A 21685-nucleotide genomic window follows, 5' to 3' on the forward strand; every position below is an offset into this window, starting at 1 on the left:
GTGTTAAGATTTTCGTTTCTTTGTCAATCTTTGGTGTTGGATTAATTAATTCATTTCTGTCTATTTCCTTTGCTTTTCTAATGTCATCGTTAATACTTGGCATTCTTGATTCTAACGATCCGGCGTACCCGTGTTAATCGGCGATGACCGGTGACACACTTGATTGTGAGCCCGAATTGCGCATGTACACCGCCGAGTAAGCCGATTGAGTCGGAAAATTTTCAGAGGCGAAGGTGGCTTCAAGGAGGCGTCCTTGTAGACGGTCAGGGCCGTAAATTAACCTTCAATTTGGAGGAGGCAGGAAATTAGGCGGGGGTCTGGGGGCCGCCCAGGCCCCCACACGCTGAGCACATTTTGTGCACACTGAACACGTTTCGTGCAAAATCCTTGATTTTAGGGCCTTCTAAGATGTTACTTGACTAACTCATTCTAAAAGAAAGATTTGGAATGCTTTTTAAGGGAGGTATCATGTTCTTAGTTATTGGAAACAACATAAATTCTAATGAACTTTAAATTTTAATTTTTTTTGGCTCAAAAGTTGGAGGAGGCAGCTGCCTCCTCCGCCTCCATGTAATTTACGACCCTGACGGTAGAATCGAGAGTGGATTATTCTATGACATAACGTTTTTAATCCAGGTACACTGGTGAAATAAAGATGATTTGTAAAAGTGTTGGTTATTTCTATGCCAAATAATGCTTATATAATACTGTCAATAGGTCAACATTTTCATTTCTGTACTGTAGTCAGGTCACATGATTGTAAAGGCGTCGCCGGGTATACCCGGCTTAGTTCGAGTCGGCCGAATTTATCAGAATCAAGTATGCTATAGGTTTAATGGGTAGCGTAGGTCATTTTTAAGATTTAAAAAAAAAATTAATTCATTGAGTCGGTGATTCCTGGTTTACATTAAACCCAATTAACGACGGCATCAAAAAAGCAAAGGAAATTGTATTGCTTACTGCCACAATTTACGCGGCAATGTTTCCCTCAACGTTACTATGACGTGAATTCATTGTATGCTTTCTTTTTTTTTTTTTAATAAAAAGCGTAAACTGCCCCCAAGCAATTTATATCATATAAATAATTTTAGCACTAAAAGATGCGAACAGTTTTCATTTTATTCCGTAAACAGTAAATAGAAATTGATTGAACCACGCAAGAACATACCGACCAAAAGTCGACCGTGGAGGAAGTCATCTTGGTCCTTCGCATATCGGAACATGTATACTTTATTTATCAAATTTGAAAACCTATGGAGGAGTTTGTAACGAATTTTGATAACAGAAGATATGCGTAGGTATATACATATTACACATGTAGGTTTGATGTTTACTTCGCAGTGCAATATCAACTTTGAAGTCGTTCCTACCAAGGGCGAATGTTTCATGCCTAGACTTTGTAAGCTACATGTATACATCGCGTCATGCACCAGAAAATGCGATTTTTGATTTATTAAAAGCTTTAAACTACAAAATGACTTACCATAGCATGCAGCATTGTCGCGAATTAAATTCGACACAGTAAATTATGAAAGTAATTCAGATAGCGATCCACATATTAATCTCTGTTACATTGTAGACATTCATGATGCATTTTATGCTTCGATAGGCGGATCAAGCAATCCCCCACCCCAAGTAAAAACATAATGAAACAGCAATTTTGCAAATTCTTGATATACCGTTTCGTATTTCACATAGGACATCGTTGTACATTTCAAAGTTCATTTTTGCATTTTCCGTTAAGGTTTTGTGTAACTTTATTTGTAAACAAAGACCACGTTTTGTTTAGAAATAATTGGGGAGGGGGGTGTCAGACAATTCGAATACCTATCAACATAACAGTGTTCTATGGTGCAATGTAAAATTAGAAAAGGAAAAGTAGCACCGTCCTGGTTGTCAAGGGTGTGTGATTCCATACCCAATCGTAACTACTCGGCTATTTCCGTAACCGCAAATTACCGGTTACGGAAAATGACGAGCGCGTGATCCGATTGATTCCATACCAAGTAACATTTATACAATATAAACGAAATGTGTTCAGCGTGCCCAACCAATCAAATTGTGTGTTACAAGTAAAATTCAATTGTCATTTTGTAAAACGTTAGAACATATTAATGAAAGTGCTAACGTTTTACTTTCGTGTTGCCTTTTATTTTTAATTACCATATATATATATATATATATATATATATATATATATATATATTGCCGGTGTCAGGGACAATTATTACCTTACCCTAATTAAGAATCATATAAAGAGCAATAACTCTTGCGAGACGTTTAGGAGAGTTACTCAACTTCAAAGTAAAAATTTTTTTTGTCTAGAGATAATAACGCTCTACAATGGCTACGACTCTAGAACTCTTTTGATTAAATCCAAACCTCTTTTGTCAGCCTTCTTTTTCACGTCCATAATCATAAGGACATCCTGCGACAGTATCTTCACGAAATATATCATCAACGGATATGTCTCCAACTTCCTCGTGGGTGTTGACAGACGGACATTTGTAAACTATAAGATACTGACCACTAATTTAAGGACTTCACCGATGGTCAGTTAGCCAATAATCAAACACGCATAAGTTTAGAAATTTGACAAGTTGGTAATGACGCTTGGTACAAAAATGATGTAAATCAAAGTGTTTTATATTGAATACAATTTATCGAATGGAATGTAATTCATTCTCAATTAAGTGCAAAACCGTGGGATGATTTATTTGGGGTTATATACAAAGGGATGATAAATTTTGAATAAGGAATAACGAAACGGATCAATATAAATTGCTCCAAATCCTGTGTGCATGCTACTTACTGTGTATATACATGTATATGTTGACTTATTCAAATGAAATAAAGTTTAAGGTGGATCGATCCTCATGTGACTTATCAATATTAATGGTTGAAAGTGGAAAAAATGTATCAATTTCAACTCAATATAGTTAGATTTAATTAATAACCACAGAAAATGTGTATGTTGCCACATTTTTAAAGATATCAGATATAAAAAACAGAAGTATATGTTAACATCAGAAAATAACACATTTTTGTTTTACGGAATAATTAAAATAAATAAAAACTTGTTGAAATGACAAAATTTAAATACCAAAAGTTTAAAAAAAAAAAGCTACTAATTCCTAAATATGTATAAATTAATTGTGGATATTGGGAAAATCCTGTATAATAGATATGCAATGGAAGAAATACCAGCATAGGAGTTATTGCCCTTGACAATTTTTTTAAAATCATAAATAATTGATTATCTATGGAAAATATAAACTTTTTCAGTATCAATAGTTTACCAATTTTTTCTTATTCTATTCAGTGAATAAGATTCCTTTGAAATATATATTTCTATCATGCACAAAGTTTAATTTGATAAAGATTTTTGCAAAAACTTATGACATCACATGAGGATCGATCAACCTTATGCTAAATTTTGAACGCCATAAAAAATTTGCAAGTCCCTTATTTTTTTTATAGGAATTTTATGTTTGTGCTTATTACAACCGAACTAAGCCAAGATATATAGGTGTGTGTGGGTGTGTGCTTATTACAGCCACACTAAGCCAAATATATAGGTGTGTGTGGGTGTGTGATAGGTGTGTGTGGGTGTGTGATAATTGTGTGTGGGTGTGTGATAGGTGTGTGCTTATTACAACCACACTAAGCCAATATATATAGGTGTGTGTGGGTGTGTGATAGGTGTGTGTGGGTGTGTGATAGGTGTGTGTGGGTGTGTGATAGGTGTGTGTGGGTATGTGCTTATTACAACCACACTAAGCCAAAATATATAGGTGTGTATGGGTGTGTGCTTATTACAACCACACTAAGCCAAGATATATACGTGTGTGATAGGTGTGTGTGGGTGTGTGCTTATTACAACCACACTAATAAAAAATATACATCAACCCATGTATCCATTTCTTTGTTTGTATCAAGTCTCCTTAGATTTCAAATTTTGTGACTGGTTAGATTAAAAACCAGTGAAAAACTAGTGTTGGAGACGACGTGCTTCGCCGGTAATACTGGAATGATCCCATACTGAATTATTGGTAACTACTATCCCCCTACCGATCGATGTAATTTCATAAGAAATCAATATTCTCGCCGTTTACATAAAAGCGAGATTAAGTTCAATTTTCGTCAATGATGCACTTTGTTATGCAAAACAACGTTCATTAAACGCCATAGAATCTCTCCTATAATCAATTAAATAAATAGTGAAGTGAAGTGTTATCCGTGAACCACTCTGTTATAACACAATTCCCTTGTTTGATTTTGACTGTGTACAGGGAATCCGCCAGTAATGTTCTGTTTCCTAGCTACACCATAACCATTTGTTTGAACAACATTGTCACAAATAGAGCTGTATACTGAAGTTTGTGGAATGGATATTTTACTGCTGATGAACCTACTGCAGCATCTGTAAAATGAATTCATATAAGTTAAAGCATTTCCTTTTTAAAAAATCGGCAATGAAATGCATACCAGTATCTGTAAATCAAAGTACTGAAAGTACCGAAACAAGGTAAGAACGAAACAAAATGTCACAAAGATTCTATAAACTGATTTATTTTGTTCAAGTCCTACGCTGCCTGGAAAGAATTGATGACACAAAGATATAATGCTATATATTATGTATATGAAAGGATTGGTACCTTGAAAGTGAAAAAAGAAATAAAAGAAAAACCCTGGAAGCAGATTAAATTTGGAAATCCACATACTGTCATTAAAAGATTTGCAGTGTATTTACATGTAGTTTCAGTGTCACATTGCATTTCAAATCGGCGGTAAATACAGAAACTGAACTGCCCTTGCAAGTAAAATTTGCACGAAGTCCTTTTGACTGAATTGCAAATCCGAGATTTAAGACAGAAGTCAAAGAAAGGAAAGGAAGATTATCTTCAAAATCATCAATCATATCACCCGTGTAACCATTCAATATAGGGTCTGTAAGCATCGGCACGTGATCTGCGAGAAATAGCCAGAAATTTAACTTCCAGATAGTCGTAAAAGTGAAAGTCATGGCGCTTTCTATAGCCTACTGGGCATCGTACGTAAATGACCAGAGCAAGCTGGTCAAAAAGAGCGAGACTGCAGTAGAAAGTGGAAGGATGTTGAGGTTTACCTTAGACCATGAGCTGCGAGTTATAAACTCGTCGGTGCAGACCCCACATCGTACAATGTTCAAGTAAGTGTTTATCAGCCATTTGACATTGTCATTTTAGGCCTAGAGTTCAGTTTAGGGTATTGAATAATAGTAGGAATCTTCTCAGGATCATTTTTTCTTCTTCAAAGACATGCGATACAGTAATGTATTTTATTAAAATTTTAGGGGAATCCCCACCGAATATATAACACTGCATATTAAATGTAAAGACATATCGCGTGAAATTTCAAATTGCCTACCTAAGTTTTCGATCACTATTTGATATTTCCTAATGGTTGCAGAGTTTAACACTTACACAGCATTTCATTAAGCAGTAAAGCAATAGTCCATTGAGTATTCAATGTATTTATTATTCAAACATCATGTCTTTTTCAATACTAGGATTTTCTTGAAGAAAGTGACAATGGTATCATAAAAGATGCTTCATGCCAGTGTTCTAGGGAAGAATTTAAATGTCACCATGTGGCAGCAACACTACTGTTTGGCTACGTTTAAATAAAAATAATGAATTGTCATTGTTATATCTACTGTCATATTAAGATATTTACTATATACCTAACTGTAATTGTGTAATGAGATTATATAAATCTTAAAAAGTGCTAACGGGATATTTTGGCTGGTTGCTAATTTTTACCTACTTGCATAGGATCTCTCATGATTAGTGGTTTGATATGATTTACTTTCAACGAGTTGTGTTTTCTATTCTCGAGGATTGGCGAGGGGATAGAAAATACACAGCCAGTTGAATTTACATCAAATCGAACCACAAACCATGGGAGATTCTTTTCATCACATGTTAACCCCATCCCAGTTATTCATGTACGTTAGAGTATTGTATTGTTGGGAATTTTGGTTCGCTCTGACATTTTGTAAACAAACTACGTAAAACTGACGTTTGTGACGTCACTGGATAATGGAATAAACATGTGATAAATTGTAATATGGCATGTATATTACATGTATTTATATTAGCATTTTTCTGCTCCAAAATTTACACATATTTGTAATTATAAGAGGACAAGTAAAACGGACATTGCGTGTAGTTGGTTCAAACATCCCAAGCCAGCATCACCTAAGAAAACAGTAACTATACAGGAGCTGTATCCATCCAATCAGCCTAATTACATGTACATATTTCAGTTATATTTTTGATATTGATTAAAATTATGTTCTCTATTAAACAGCTATCGTTTGCAGATTGCTCAAGCATTGCATAATTTTTTTTGGGGTAATTGTTGAAAATGTGAAGAAGTCGAGTCTGTAGGATCCCTAAAAAACCAAGAAAATTTTAAGTTGTTATGCTTTTTTTTTCTTCATAAAAAGAGTTGTAACAGATGACGACAGGTTATTTTTGTATAATAAACTTGGCCAATTGGGGCGCTTTATGGGTTGTTTTCACCCTTCTGAAAATAGTTTCCTTGTTTATGAGCAGTTTTCCTGCTTAGGACTGACCAAGGGTTTTGCATGTCTTTTTTTTTTCATTGAGTTTAGATTTACTTGATTAACAGTCTGGTGTTGTTGTCAGATTTGAGCATTGACTGATTTTAATATGTATGCAATATTTGCATTGTTCATTCCAGAATTATTGACGTGTTTTGTTTTGCATTATTTGAAATACTTTAACAAGAATTTCACTGAAATTATTGTATTTGGAGGTAAAAGATGATTTGAACATATTTTATTTTATAAATAAACAAAAGAATTGGTTACAAGTTCTAGCAACTTAGAAATGTGAAACAATTCCTTATTAGTTTGTAAAGATAAATACATTCAATTCTCTACACAATATTTTCATGAACATATATTAAAATTATATATTTTTCATGAATGCAAATTCATTTTTCAATGTTGTTTCTTTTCTTAAAAGCTCTGCACTGGAATATGTCTAAGGAACCTGAGATTGGGCCACTACCTGTACCAATTGTTGAGGACCTTCTTTTGTGTCAGCTGTCAGGAATACCTTACAGCAAAGGAGCCACTGATCGTTTCACCTGATAAAGTAATACAGTGTACAAACAACCGTCCTCGCCATTGAGCAGAGAGATCATGCTACCTGGGCAGCTGTGAGAAAGCATAGATTTACTACTTCTAATTTTGGACCAATCATTCCAGCTGCAAAGCGCAATAGGTAAACATACATTCGTGGTGAATGGAATTGACTAAAATTTCAGCCCAATTTTAAAATACACATTCAGGTGAAAAAGAATCTTATAAGCAATGGCATATGCTTTCCTTTCCATCAGGTTAACTATCTCCTTAAAGAAAAGGTTATTGAGTGCCTACAACTCGGAAAAAAGAGCCCCCATCCAGCGGGGCATTACACAGTGTTGCTATAAAAGAATACTACAAAGAAGGGTGTGTGGAAGTATTGTCAACAGGTATCTTTATTGACAAAAATTTTTGTTTACATATCATTGATATTGTTTATTCTTTTATGAGGACATTAAAGAATATATAATTTAAGAATATATTATTTGTAGGTATATGGCTTCATGAGACAGGGGTCTTAGGGGCTTCAGCTGATGGTTTTGTGCAAGGAACTTTCAAAGACAGTCTAAAATGTGCACCGCCAGCATCCCCAGAAAAAAACAAACGTTGACCGACATAGTGGAAGTCAAATGCCCCTTCTCAGCTAAGGACTTGACTGTTGCAGATGCATGTAGTACACTCAAGGATTTTGGCTATACACTGTAATTGACTCAGATTAGAGACATCATCTTCATGACATTTAATGACTGTCATAAGTTTTTAGCAATTGGTTGTTGTCCGTCACCGTACGTTAACAATTGAACATTTCTAACTTCTTGAAAACTACTTTTCCAATTCTTTTAAAATTTGGTATGAAGCATCTTTGGGACGAGAGGGCATAGATTGTAAATTTCAGGGCTCGAGGATAGGTCCAAATTAGTCATATCTATTGATGTTTTAATGTTAATACACCTATTATATTATGTAAAGCCTTTCTTCAGTGTATGCACTTTTGACAATCTAATTAAAATCAGACTTTTTAGATCCGCGCCGTATATTCTACGTAAGAAGATCTGACATAACCCGACTAGGGGTCATGTTCATTTGAACCTTATGTTAGCCAATCAGCGCGTCGCCTATGAAGTCGTCCGTGTTCACAATTCAAGGAAAATGGATGCGATTGTTTGGTTTAAAAGAAAACGCATCGCAACCAGATGTGACGTCACAATGCACCGTTTACGTCGACTGGCGTTATATTCCTCGCGTTAACTAATTAAACCATCTTGAAAACTATTCAAATCGTACCCATCCCTATTCATACATAAATCACATTTCATAATTAATTTAATTTGGGTGTATTTTACATCGTACGATCTGTTGTTTGAATGAACGGAATAGATGAGGCATTATTGCGAAAGTTTGAAAGTCCTTATGTGAGAATAAAAAAAATTATAGTGTGGAATAAACTTCGTGGTAGAGAGATTAAGTACTGCAACTTACTTACGAATTGCCGGGAACCGCCTAAATAACTATCATTGTTTGTATGGCGCAATCTGACTGGCTGATAGTTCTTATGAACATTCCAAGCGAAAGGTCACATGCTGACATGCCCCCCTATGGGTCATGTCAGATCCTATTGTAGTGATTGTGAGCGTATTTTAGGATCTGATTTTAATTAGATTGCGTTTTTGAGGGCTGTGAAATTTTAAGTATACATCTTGTTTTATAATGTTGCTGAACATTAGAATTTAGCTTAGATATTCAGAACAGGGATTTTTTTCTTCTAGATTTCATAGCCCTTGGGGAGTAGTGATACGTTTTCAATAGTACTCAGGTGACCGATAAGGCCTGTGGGCTTCTTGTTGGCATAACATGGGGGATTTAATTTTATATCCACTTTTATCTATATTTCATCAAAGAGGAAGATGGTAGCATTACTTTGAAAAGGACACATGACTTCTGGCATCAGATACAAGGACTGCTTTATTTACCTGGGACTCAATGCTGTGACCTTGTTATTTGGTCTCAAGTGGACTTGAAAATTGTTAGAATATTGAAAGACAACACATAGGCTCAAAACATTTCAACAATGGTAGAATTTTATTTCTCAGTATTTCTTCCATCTTTATCAGAATGATTTGTTAAATATTTCAACATTACAATTTTACAATATGAGAATTTTTCATTTGACTTGATGTACATATATATCTAATATAATATATAACTTTTGCTCTCAGTCAACTTTAGTGTTCTTATTTTTCATTTGGAAAACAATTACCGAAAGAAAATAATACTTGGAACAATAAAATCCCCAAAGTAACAATTCAACTGATTCGATATGCAAGAGCTTGTTCTGGGTATAGTCAGTTTTTAAATCGAGGTAAGCTACTGACAAACAAGTTGATGGTACAGGGATTTCAACAGTCTCGATTGAAGTCAGCATTTCGCAAATTCTATGGTAGTTATAACGATCTAGTTCGTCAATACAACCTCGCATTGGGTCAAATGCTGTCTGACGTGTTTCATACCGATTGTTAAGCCGTTCTTGGCACACTGATTTTGACTGCGGATAACTCCGTTTACCTGATAAGGATATGGGGCTCACGGCGGGTGTGACCGGTCAACAGGGGATACTTACTCCTCCTAGGCACCTGATCCCACCTCTGGTGTGTCCAAGGGTCCGTGTTTGCCCAACTATCTATTTTGTATTGCTTGTAGGAGTTATGAGATTGATCACTGTTCGTTATCTTCACCTTGCACAGTATGAATTTCGTACCTGATACATTTGCCAATAATCATGCTTGTAAGAGGTAAGATCAAAATTCAATGACTGACAAAAAATTAAGTTCACATATTTTTCATAAAGATCATCCTCACAACTAGATATGAATGTTGATAATGATTTGTATATGAAAATCGATTTCAGATGACAAATTTACAGGAGTATTTACCACCCTCCCCCTAACTGCTGGTATTTGAATTTAGATTTTTATCAGACATTGATCGTTTGATTTTCCTCCTAACATGCATGTGAATAACAAATTTAAATAGCTGTCGTATAAAAATACAACGTAGGAGTTATGAGATTGATCACTGTTCGTTATCTTCACCTTTCATCCACATGTATTTCCGGTCAACATGTATAGCATTCAAAAATTGTGGCCTAGAATCTACTCTTACAGTAGCTCATATTTGTCAGCAATCTCTTTAAGAAGGGGACCTGCAAATTAACTAGACAACAGCACAATTCAAATAATTTTGTCGTCAAATGTCTATACGGAGCTAGTAAATGATTTTTAAGGATTTCATAATTTTTTATCCTTTCGTTTGCTCTTTCAACATGAATTCTACTACGTAAAATATTAAAACCTTTATCTGTAAGAATAAGATCTCCAGGCTGTCAAGAACTTTGCAATGCTGTGCTATGGCTGCATCAGGTGTGGAACCGGGATATAAATCAGAAATAAATACAAGAGCACCATTTGGAGCCACACAGGTCACCGCCTTTACAGTGTGTCGACTTTTGTAGTTGCTGTATTTAAGTGATTGACTATTCATATTTGATGGTATGTCTTAGATGATTTCTGTGGTATCCATGGCAATTCTTGCTGAGGTTAAATCTTCAAAGGATTCTGGCATCGACCCTTTGCACTTTACTTGAGAAGGAATACCTAGAGCCTTCAATACACCATCAAAAAGATTTCGTGAAGAGCAAAAATATTAGATATTGTAGATCTGCTTGTACCACATGCAAGGTGAAGATAACGAACAGCGATCAATCTCATAATTCCTATAAGCAATACAAAATAGATAGGTGGGCAAACACGGACCCCTGGACACACCTGAGGTGGGATCAGGTGCCAAGGATCAGGGCTTTCAAAAGTAGCCGGTAGCCGGCGGATTTCCGCCGCCTATAGTAACATTAGGTGCCGGCTACTTTAGTGACAAAAATGTATGTCCAATGAAATTTTTTTTTTATAAAACTTTAAACATCTTCCAAACTTTAGTAGACTCAGAAATCGCGGCCATATCAAACGTGTTTACTTGCGATAAATTTAGTTCAGGTAAATACCGGCACCTGACTGGTCGTCTGTTGGTGTAGAAAATAATACGTCAATTGCAATAGTCGGAAAGCCTCGGATTTACCCAATTTGTAAAAACACAGACGAGAAGTTCCGAAAGATAACAACAAGTCCTGAACGTAAAAATCAATGATGTTGACAGAATGAAGAGAACAAATACCCTGTTCAGTTTCGGCTTTAAAAAGGCCAGAAGCGAAAGTGACACAAGTATAATATCAATCAACAATTTTAAAGCGAAAACAGAATTTAATCAGGAAAGATTTCAGACTTGCTATTCTTTTTAATTTGCAAATGCCCACGTGGTATTAAATAAAAACGAAAATAGAATTTTTTCAGCACAAATTCACTATGTTACCAACAAATCTGTAGCTGTTAACTTGAATTTGTGGAAAAATAAAATTATAGGTCATTAAAATATTACTTATTAATTTGTAATAAAGATTGTTTGGGTTTTATTGTTTCTTACAAAACAATTCAGTCTTATAAACTTTCAGTACAAATGTAGAAATAAAAGTGAAAGTTTCTGTTCAAGCAAAGACACTTAAAAATTAATTGATACAGCATTGCAAAAAATAATTACATGTAGTTATCTTGATGCACTTTATTTTTCATTTTGCATCAAAATTAGTACTTTGCAATGTTGAATTTTTTAAGGCTTTACATGAACAGAAAATTTCACATATGAAACAATAAATTCATGGCAAAAGTAAAAATTTCAGGCAAAAAAATGACAATTTCAAAGCTGCATTTAAGTGCCAGGAAACCGCCAGAATGCAGGATTTTGCGTCATTTACCCCAGAGCTTCTGGGGGCCTTGAGCGGCCCCAATGACCCCCGGCCATAAGGGCGCCGAGCATAGCTCCGCGTGCGATACGGCTGTGCCGTTCACATTGGATCGCCTTCTACTTTTTCATTTCAGCCTCCTACTTTTAAATTTGTTGAAAGCTCTGCCTAGGAAGAGTAAGCATCCCCAGTCAACCGGTCACACCCGCTGTGAGCCCTATATCCTGATCAGGTAATCTGTAGTCAAAATCAATGTGCCAAAAACGGCCTAACAATCGGTATGAAATACGTCTGAATAACGACTATATAATTTGCGAAATGCTGACTTCAATCGAGACTATTGCAAGCCCTGTACCATCAACTTGTTTGTCAGTAGCTTGCCTCGATTAAAAACTGACCATACGCAGAGCAAGCTCTTGCGTATCGAATCAGTTGAGAGATATATACACCATATGCAGGTGATAATATATATCTATTTATTTATTATAGAGGACACACACGTTGTATTTCACATCTGATATAGATCAGCAACTTTTTTGTATTCTTAGAAGATAGGACATAGGGTTTGTTAAAAATGGTTCTATGAAGTGCACCGGTTCAACCCTCAATGTTGACCAGTCCCTGATATGAAAAAACCTACATTTTTCGAGTGGGTACTTCTGGGAAGTTTAAAGTTTTTCAGAAGCTGAATATGGTTGGTCCATTCTCCTTCTTGCCCTCGAGGAAATGAAAACTGAAGATTCGATCATTATCATTACAATTTCTATCAGCACGCCTGCGAATTAGAAAACCTACATGTATATTAAACGCTACTTATTTATTTTTTAAACCGACTGATCCATATTTTGATCAAAATTAAACATATGAGAATTCATCAGTTTAATTGAATAAAAATATCATATTGTGGTAGTAAATGACCGTTAGTCGAAAACTCATGTGACACGGTCACTGTGAGATTTGCTAATCTGCTTTAATTTCATGTCGGTAAATCACGCTTAAGACTTATAAAAATGCGCCTACCTGCACCTCTCAATCCATTTCTTTCTTTTTGTGCATCAATTGGGAAACGGAACAGGCTGCAACGCTGTTTACCACCGGTAATGTGATTGCAACCGTATGCAAAACAATACGGCATTTTTCTTTACTGCCCGGAAGTAGTAAAACGAAAGCGAAAGTAAACGAGACTTACAGACCCTATTCATAGTAAATATTGCGTTTCTATCACACCTGATCTAATTTTAAGTAAACCTACATAATTCTTGAACTCTATATTCAAAGGTTTTTTTTCAGAACTGAAAAAAGTAATATTTTGTGTACGATTTGGACCACTGAATTTTTCTTTGGTTAACAGATGAGATACAGTGGCGCAAATGACAAGAGCTCAATTTTTTTCCCGTGAAGACTGGAATAGGCTCAAGTCTAAATATAAATCCAGGTAACTTTAAAAATAATTTTCAGAATTTTTTAAATAAAATTCTCAGTATATGTTTGCATTTGATTTTTATTTTATAAACCGGTAGACTTTTTCTTAACGTCTGTACTAGATGAATCTTAATTTAAAGGTAACCAAAATGTCGACTTTAAAGGGACATGGACACGATTTGAACTGAAAATTTTCAAATTTTATTTTCCATATTTTTAATGTTTACAATGCTTAACTCAAATCATACAGAAATCATCCATCTAACCGTTCTTTACAAAAAACTTAAGCTAAAACATTTCCTAAATTTTGGTTCTAAAAAGATGCAAGCCAATGATCAAGGGCGCTAAGTATAGTGACGTTGAATTACAAGTGTTCAAAATGCTCAAAACGGTAGGAATATCTAGTGCAAACTTAATATGCAGGACATAACACAAATTTTTGTCAACGCTTTAGAAGCCGGCAACAGAATTAATGGCCCACGTCGTCAGAGCCGTGATATCCTGCTACGGAGGGGACTGTTGTAAATCGCACCTGAAATATTACTTCACGTGCTGGACACTAAAAACGAATAATTTGAAGTCTTTTGTGTTAGGGAGATATTTGAGTGACCTTGACGACCATTTACCATACATTATCTGATTCCTCTTTTAGGACATAAAATTGAAGATGAAATAAAATGTCTAAACTCTTCGCAGAAATACGAAATCGCTGAATTGGCTTAATTTACGAATAACGCAGTCGGAAATGTTCTATGTTACCTGTCTCGTCTGCCGACACCGGAAACACAACACTCTACACGACATTGTCGAAAGAAAAAAATTACCCGCAAACAAGACTACGTGTTTTTCACATGTGTGATTTTCATAATGATCGTATCAGGGTTATTATCAAGCTTGCTTGATCCTTACGTGGAACTGTACTTAAGATATATATAATTGTAGAATTGGTTTACCTCAATACTGGTCAGGTTGGGTTGTAAGGGTTGTATAAAAATATCCTAACTAAGAATTACTGAATAATTGTTTTCTCACCTTCCAAAAAAAAAAAAAAATCTACGGCGTAGATTGGATCAGTATATCCCACTTTCAGAAAAAAGGAGGGACACAAATATATATATCAAGCACAGAAAATTTCACTTTATTTGGATACCCACTTCCGTCCCTACCCGGGGTTGAACTCACGACCTGCGGAACCAAATCTCCTAGCAGCATGTAAACAGCGCGCTAGACCGCCCGACCATCTAGGCAAGTCAAAAAACTTGCTTTCGATGACGATGGAATTCTCGCCACGCTGTCACACACTACACGGTCATTGAGAATGGAAATGGGATACAGTTATTTAACATACATTTAAGAGGATCATACATGATACACATTGCATTCGAAATATTATATTATATTATATATATATATATATACAGACTTGTAAAGTAAGTTCCTATGGCAACCGTTGCACCAGAATGACCCTCTAAACCATAGTTAGTACTTTCATAATGTGTTTCTGCTAGTGTCAACTATAAAATTCGAAAAAATGAAAGAAAGTGCCCGTCAATTTTCAATAATCCCTGCATTTCCTACCATAATTAAGTTTGGTCGAATTCTGAAGCAAAATCAACTACTGCTGTAATCCTTAAAATATAGATACAGAGACTTACCATGTATTGTTCCTAATTCTTTTGAATTTGCCATTTTTACTACAAGTTCTTTTTCCGGAGATAATGTCAATTTTTGATGCCCTGTTGAACTTGAGCTGAAGTTGAAAATAATTGGCTTTGGATCATTCTTCTTACTTGTCGACTTTGATGAAATCGGAATACCATTTATAGCTGAAAAGAACATATACTTAAAATTACCTAATATTAACATAATTTTAGTACACGTTGTAAGAGTAACACATATGAGAAAGGTGGTTATGAAGTCTGTAAATATCTATCAGATGACATCTTAGGCTTTCAGACGTGTTTTTATTGATGAGCTGGTTTCAAATTAGCAAAATCATCCGAGAGTGTATGACGGTCTGAATGCGTTAAGTTCCTACTTCTTTACACTTAAATTAATAGAAAAGTAGGATTCGTTTTGTTCTCATTGCCATGATATGACAAGACACCCATAATGCTCACATGAGTTACCTTAGCCCTGCAATTCTTTAGTTGCCTTCTTTATTTCCACGAGAAACATTGTATGATCCCGTATTTTGATCCACGGCGTCATGATTTACACGATATTGATTGCTTCACTTTAAATACTACTAACAAGGCCTTACTGTTATGGACAAGGAGTTAAAAAAAGATGTCATGTGTTTATGTAAAATTTAATCCCTAGTTTTAACACCACCCTGTCTCCTGGGTCCATATTTTGAAAGAAAAACTTGAATCGAAACAACTTGAGAATGTTTGCATACTAATGTTATATAGTGAGGTCCTGCTACGCTTGAATAGAATTCTTAAAAATTCCCTACTGTTGTGTAATACTTGTACTTGATTGACACCTGTGACCTAGATTGTTCTAGAGTTCGAAGTTTATCACTGAACAGAAAGATGACGTAACACTGGTTGCATAACTGTATTTTACAAAGGTTCCAGAAATTTCATATTTTCTATAAATACACTGAATTTTAAGATGCTAAGCTCTGATAAACAAGCACTTTACGAATTGGTGATTATACGCAATATTTTCGATACATATCTGGGGATTTAGGTGTACAACTTTTATTGTTGCTTTAAGTGTACAACGTTTGTTCGATATGTCTGAACAAAATATTTACAAGTGAAGAGTTATAAATTAAAACGGGCAAAAAAAAAATAAAAAATCGGGCACCTTTTTGAGTTCAACTTTTGCACCCAGGCGAGCGTCGAAGCCGTTTGACCTGTATCAATGACATTCTTGACATAAGCATAGATAAGAGGCCAACAGGCCTTATTGGTCACCTATATACTAGTAAAAAAAAGTATCACTACTTCCATGGGCTATGAAATCTAGGGGGGGGGGGGGAAATCCTGTTCTGAATATCTAAGCTAAATTCTAATGTTCTGCAACAGTATAAAACAAGTTGTGTTCTTAAAAATTCACTGCCCTCAAAAGTGCATACACTGATGAAAAGCTTTAAATAATAGGTGTATTAACATTAAAACATCTGCAAGTATGCATTTAGACTAAGTTTGGCCCTACCCTGGGGGTCAGAACCCTTACTCTAGGGATCATCAAATTTACAATTTTGGTAAAAGACTACCTGCTCTATCCATTTAGTTTCAATTTAGTATAAATAGCACTAAAGAAGATGTTATTTAAGTGTTTTACACATAAACACTATATCATAAGTTTGGTCCCGCCCTGGGGTCAGAATCCCTACCCCCGGTGATCATGAAATTTACAATTTTGGTAGAGGCATTCCTGCTCTACACCACTATGCATTTAGTTTTCTTACACGTGTGCGGTTCTTGAGAAGAAGATTTTTGAAAATTGGTCAATTTTGGGCAGTTTTTACTCCGCCCCTAAGGCTCTAGGGGTGCAGGAGTCCTGAAATTTACAATTTATGTTTCCCTTGTTCCAAATATGTTTCATACCAAATTTGAAAAGAACTGGAATGATAGTTATCAAGAAGTTAAAAATGTCTATTGTTCACACATTTAATAACTGACCATTTTGGCCCCACCCCAATACCAAAACCCATACCCCTGGGATCATCAAATTTACAATTTTGGTAAAGGACTACCTGTTCTTTCTAAATATCTATTACTTTCAATTTAGCATCATTAGCACTAAAGAAGATGTTATTTAAGTGTTTTATAGATAAACACTGGTCAATTTTGGGCAGTTTTTGCCCCGCCGCTTGGGCCCGAAGGGTGCTGGAGTCCTGAAATTTACAATTTATGTCCCCCTTGTCCCAATGATGCTTCATACCAAATTTGAAAAGAATTGGAACGGTAGTTGTCAAGAAGTTAAAACTGTTCAATTGTTACATATTGAGTTGATGATATCTTCAAATAATTAACGATATTTTGAGGTTATGTTAATTTGGCGCTCCATACCAGTTAACTAATCGTGGTAATCAGTGCACCGTATACAATGCTGTGTTTGTTTCTATATGTTTTTGAATTTATGTCATTTACATGTACTGTTTTTACAATCCTGTAGAGCGCTTAAGGGTAATTTTATATTTTATTTAACGCTTTATAAATCCTGTACAATAATGATAACAGAGTACATATCTAAGGGGTCATCCATAATTGTCAACCTTTTCCAAAGTGTGCAAAATGCACACTTTTTGAGACCCCCCCTACCCCCCCCCCCCCCTCAAAAAGTGTACATCAACCATTTTCAAATTCCCAACAAGAAGATCGACAATCAAATTTATGAGCATTTTAGTTCAAACAATGAGTTCTTTAATATTGGTACCCCTATTTCTTGTTATATATGAATGATATGATGTTTTATAAATGTGCAAATCTTGTGTACATAATGGATTTTTGTTTTTATAGAAAAAATAAAGATGTCTCTGTCTTATCTTGTCGTCTTTTCACGATAAAATAAAACCGAACTCCGCGGATATGAAATAACTCCGGAAGAGGAAAAAATGCGTACGGTAAAATTGTCGATTTTTTACCCCCTCCCCCCGAGCGTGCTTTTTGAACACTTTGGAAAATGGTTGACAATTATGGATGACCCCTAAGACATAAATTATATTTTTGAAAATACGTAAAGCGTTACTGTTCATGCACTCATGTATCTGAAGAAAACAGAATTTTTTTTAATATATATTTACAATCTCCTTTCCAAGCCGTACTATATCTATCTATATATATACGTGCATTGTTTACAACTGCAACACTTTCATGGACAAATGGTTATCATTGTCATTTGTAGAGATACAAAAGGCAATATCATTTGAAATGTAATTATATACATGTACATGAAAGGTGAAGATAACGGAAAGCGATCAATCTCATAACTCCTATAAACAATATAAAATAGAGAATTGGGCAAACACGGACTCCTGGGCACACCAGAGGTGGGATCAGGTACCTAGGAGGAGTAAGCATCCCCTGTCGACCGGTCACACCGCGAAGCGGATTATAACAAGAGGCCCATGGGCCACATCGCTCACCTGAGTCACCTTGGTCCATATCAGAAGACTTTCTATATATATTTGCATGTAAAACCGTAGTCCTTATCATGGCCCCAATCTACCCCTGGAGGCCATAGTTTTCGCAAACTTGAATCTACACTATGTCAGAAATTTTTCTTGTAAATGTGAACTTCTTTGGCCCAATGGTTCAAGAGAAGAAGATATTTGAAGATTTTTCCTATATATTTGTATGTAAAACTTTGATCCCCCCTTGTGGCCCCATCCTACCCCCAGGGGCCATGATTTGAACAAACTTGAATCTGCACTATATCAGAAAGCTTTCATGTAAATATCAGCTTTTCTGGCTCAGTGGTTCTTGAGAAGAAGATTTTTAAAAAAAAATTCCTATATATTTGTATGTAAAACTTTGATCCCCTATTGTGGCCCCATCCTACAACAGGGGGCCATGATTTGAACAAACTTAGCTCTGCTCTATGTTAGGAAGCTGTTCATGTGAATATCAGCTTTTCAGACTCAGTGGTTCTTCAGAAGAAGATTCTAAAAGAATGTCCCTATATATTTGTATGAAAAACTTTGATCCCCCCTTGTAGCCCCATCCTACCCCAGGGGCCATGATTTGAACAAACTTGAATCTGCACTATGTCAGAAAGCTTTCATGTAAATATTAGCTTTTCTGGCTTAGTGGTTCTTGAGAAGAAGATTTTTAAAGATTTTTCCTATATATTTGTATGTAAAACTTTGATCCCCTATTGTGGCCCCATCTGACCCCCATGGGCCAGGATTTTAACAATTTAGAATCTGTACTATATATCAGAAAGCTTTCATATAAATCTCAGCTTTTCTGGCTTAGTGGTTCTGGGAAGAAGATTTTTAAAGATTTTTTCTATATATTTGTATGTAAAACTTTGACCCCCTATTGTGGCCCCATCCGACCCCCGGGGGCCATGATCTTAGCATTTTATAATCTGCACTATATCAGGAAGCTTTCATATAAATCTCAGCTTTTCTGGTTCAGTGGTTCTTGAGAAGAAGATTTTAAAAGATTATTCCTATAAATTTGTATGTAAAACTTTGATGCCCCCCTTGAGGCCCCATTCAATCCCCGGGGTCCATGATTTTAACGAACTTGAATCTGCACTATATAAAAAAAAAACAAAAAAAAAAAAAAAAACGAAAAAAACAAAAAAAAAAAACAACTTTGACCCCCTATTGTAGCCCCATCCGACCCCTGGGGGCCATGATTTTAACAATTTAGAATCTGTATTATATAAGGAAGCTTTCATATAAATCTCAGCTATTCTGGCTCAGTGGTTCTTGAGAAGAAGATTTTTAAAGATTTTCCCTATATATTTGTATGTAAAATTTTGACCCCCTATTGTGGCCCCATCCGACCCCTGGGGGCCATGATTTTAACAATTTAGAATTTGCATTATATAAGGAAGCTTTCATATAAATCTCAGCTATTCTGGCTCAGTGGTTCTTGAGAAGAAGATTTTTAAAGATTTTCCCTATATATTTGTATGTAAAACTTTGACCCCCTATTGTGGCCCCATCCGACCCCCGGGGGCCATGATTTTAACAATTTAGAATCTGCATTATATAAGGAAGCTTTCATATAAATATCAGCTTTTCTGGCTCAGTGGTTCTTGAGAAGAAGATTTTTAAATATTTTCCCTATATATTTGTATGTAAAACTTTGACCCCATATTGTGGCCCCATCCGACCCCCGGGGGCCATGATTTTAACAATTTAGAATCTGCATTATATAAGGAAACTTTCATATAAATCTCAGCTTTTCTGGCTCAGTGGTTCTTGAGAAGAAGATTTTTAAATATTTTCCCTATATATTTGTATGTAAAATTTTGACCCCCTATTGTGGCCCCATCCGACCCCCGGGGGCCATGATTTTAACAATTTAGAATCTGCATTATATAAGGAAGCTTTCATATAAATCTCAGCTATTCTGGCTCAGTGGTTCTTGAGAAGAAGATTTTTAAATATTTTCCCTATATATTTGTATGTAAAACTTTGACCCCCTATTGTGGCTCCATCCGACCCCCGGGGGCCATGATTTTAACAATTTAGAATCTGCACTACCTAATAAAGCTTATCTATAAATTTCATCTTTTCTGGCCCAGTGGTTCTTGAGAAGAAGATTTTTTAATGACCCTACCCTATTTTTACCTTTTCTTGATTATCTCCCCTTGGAAGGTGGCCTGGCCCTTTATTTTAACAATTTAGAATTCCCTTTACCTAAGGATGTTTTGTGCCAACTTTGGTTGAAATTGGCCCAGTGGTTGTTGAGAAGAAGTTGAAAATGTGAAAAGTTTACAGACGGACAGACGGACAGACGGACGGACAGACGGACGGACGGACGCCGGAGTACGGATGATCAGAAAAGCTCACTTGAGCTTTCAGCTCAGGTGAGCTAAAAAAGCGTAAACTGACCCAAACCAGGTTATACTCGTATAACTTGCCCCAGAATTAAAGTCATTCCTTATAATTTAATGCAAGAGACAAAGATGCTCACCTTCGTTTATCAAAATGTACATAAACTCGGAAAAATACAAGTCAACTAAGCCGCGCAATGATTTACTTAGCAACAGCGACACGAAGCGTCTAGCTGCGAAGCCGAAGGTCGCCATCTTTTATCTTAGTTTTACGGAGCCTAGCCATTTATCAAAATATTGTATCGAAAGTGAAGTTTATCATGATAGAAAATATGTGTAGACTATCCATGCAATGCGTATTTCGCTGCCCTTTAGAGATAGAGAGATCGACTTTGAAGTCGCTCATCTCCGACAGATCGAGAAAATACGGGAAAATGCATTGTTTAGGCCTACCCAAAATAAATTTTCAAATATCAGAAAATGCAACAATTTACGGCTTTCAACTCTGTGAAAACTTTTACTAGATGAAAACTTACCCTTGTATGCAATGTTGTCGCTAACAGTAAATCCGACACAAGAAAATATGTAAGCAAGTAATAAATAGCGATCCACATGTCAATGTGTCTGACGTCATGTGATAAAATCATTAATTCGAATATAAAATCTTTGTTTTAATCTATTATTCGACCATACATACAGAGAAAGATGTTTTACAACAGTGATTTGCGTACAAGTAGATGCTAATATTGACAACGAGAAAACATGTGTATCAAACCGAAGTATCT

General features: G+C 35.6%; 2 protein-coding genes across 3 annotated transcripts in view; one reads left to right on the plus strand and one right to left on the minus strand.

Annotated features, from left to right (window-relative positions):
* Positions 1-21685, plus strand: part of LOC125661344 (uncharacterized) — a 215584-nt gene that overhangs the window by 17324 nt on the left and 176575 nt on the right. The gene's annotated exons all lie outside the window — the stretch shown is intronic.
* LOC125650372 (limbic system-associated membrane protein-like) overlaps positions 303-21685 on the minus strand; it is a 172868-nt gene continuing 151485 nt past the window's right edge. For both annotated transcript variants that reach the window (XM_048878609.2, XM_048878608.2), the window contains exons 8-9: positions 15080-15250; positions 303-4423 (exon numbers count right to left, since the gene is read on the minus strand). In XM_048878609.2, the coding sequence (XP_048734566.2) occupies positions 4323-4423; positions 15080-15250 (272 nt within the window). In that variant the 3' untranslated portion in view covers positions 303-4322. The remainder of the gene's footprint in view (positions 4424-15079; positions 15251-21685) is intronic.

This window comes from Ostrea edulis, chromosome 5 (genome assembly GCF_947568905.1).
Source record: "Ostrea edulis chromosome 5, xbOstEdul1.1, whole genome shotgun sequence".
Lineage (NCBI taxonomy): Eukaryota > Metazoa > Mollusca > Bivalvia > Ostreida > Ostreidae > Ostrea > Ostrea edulis.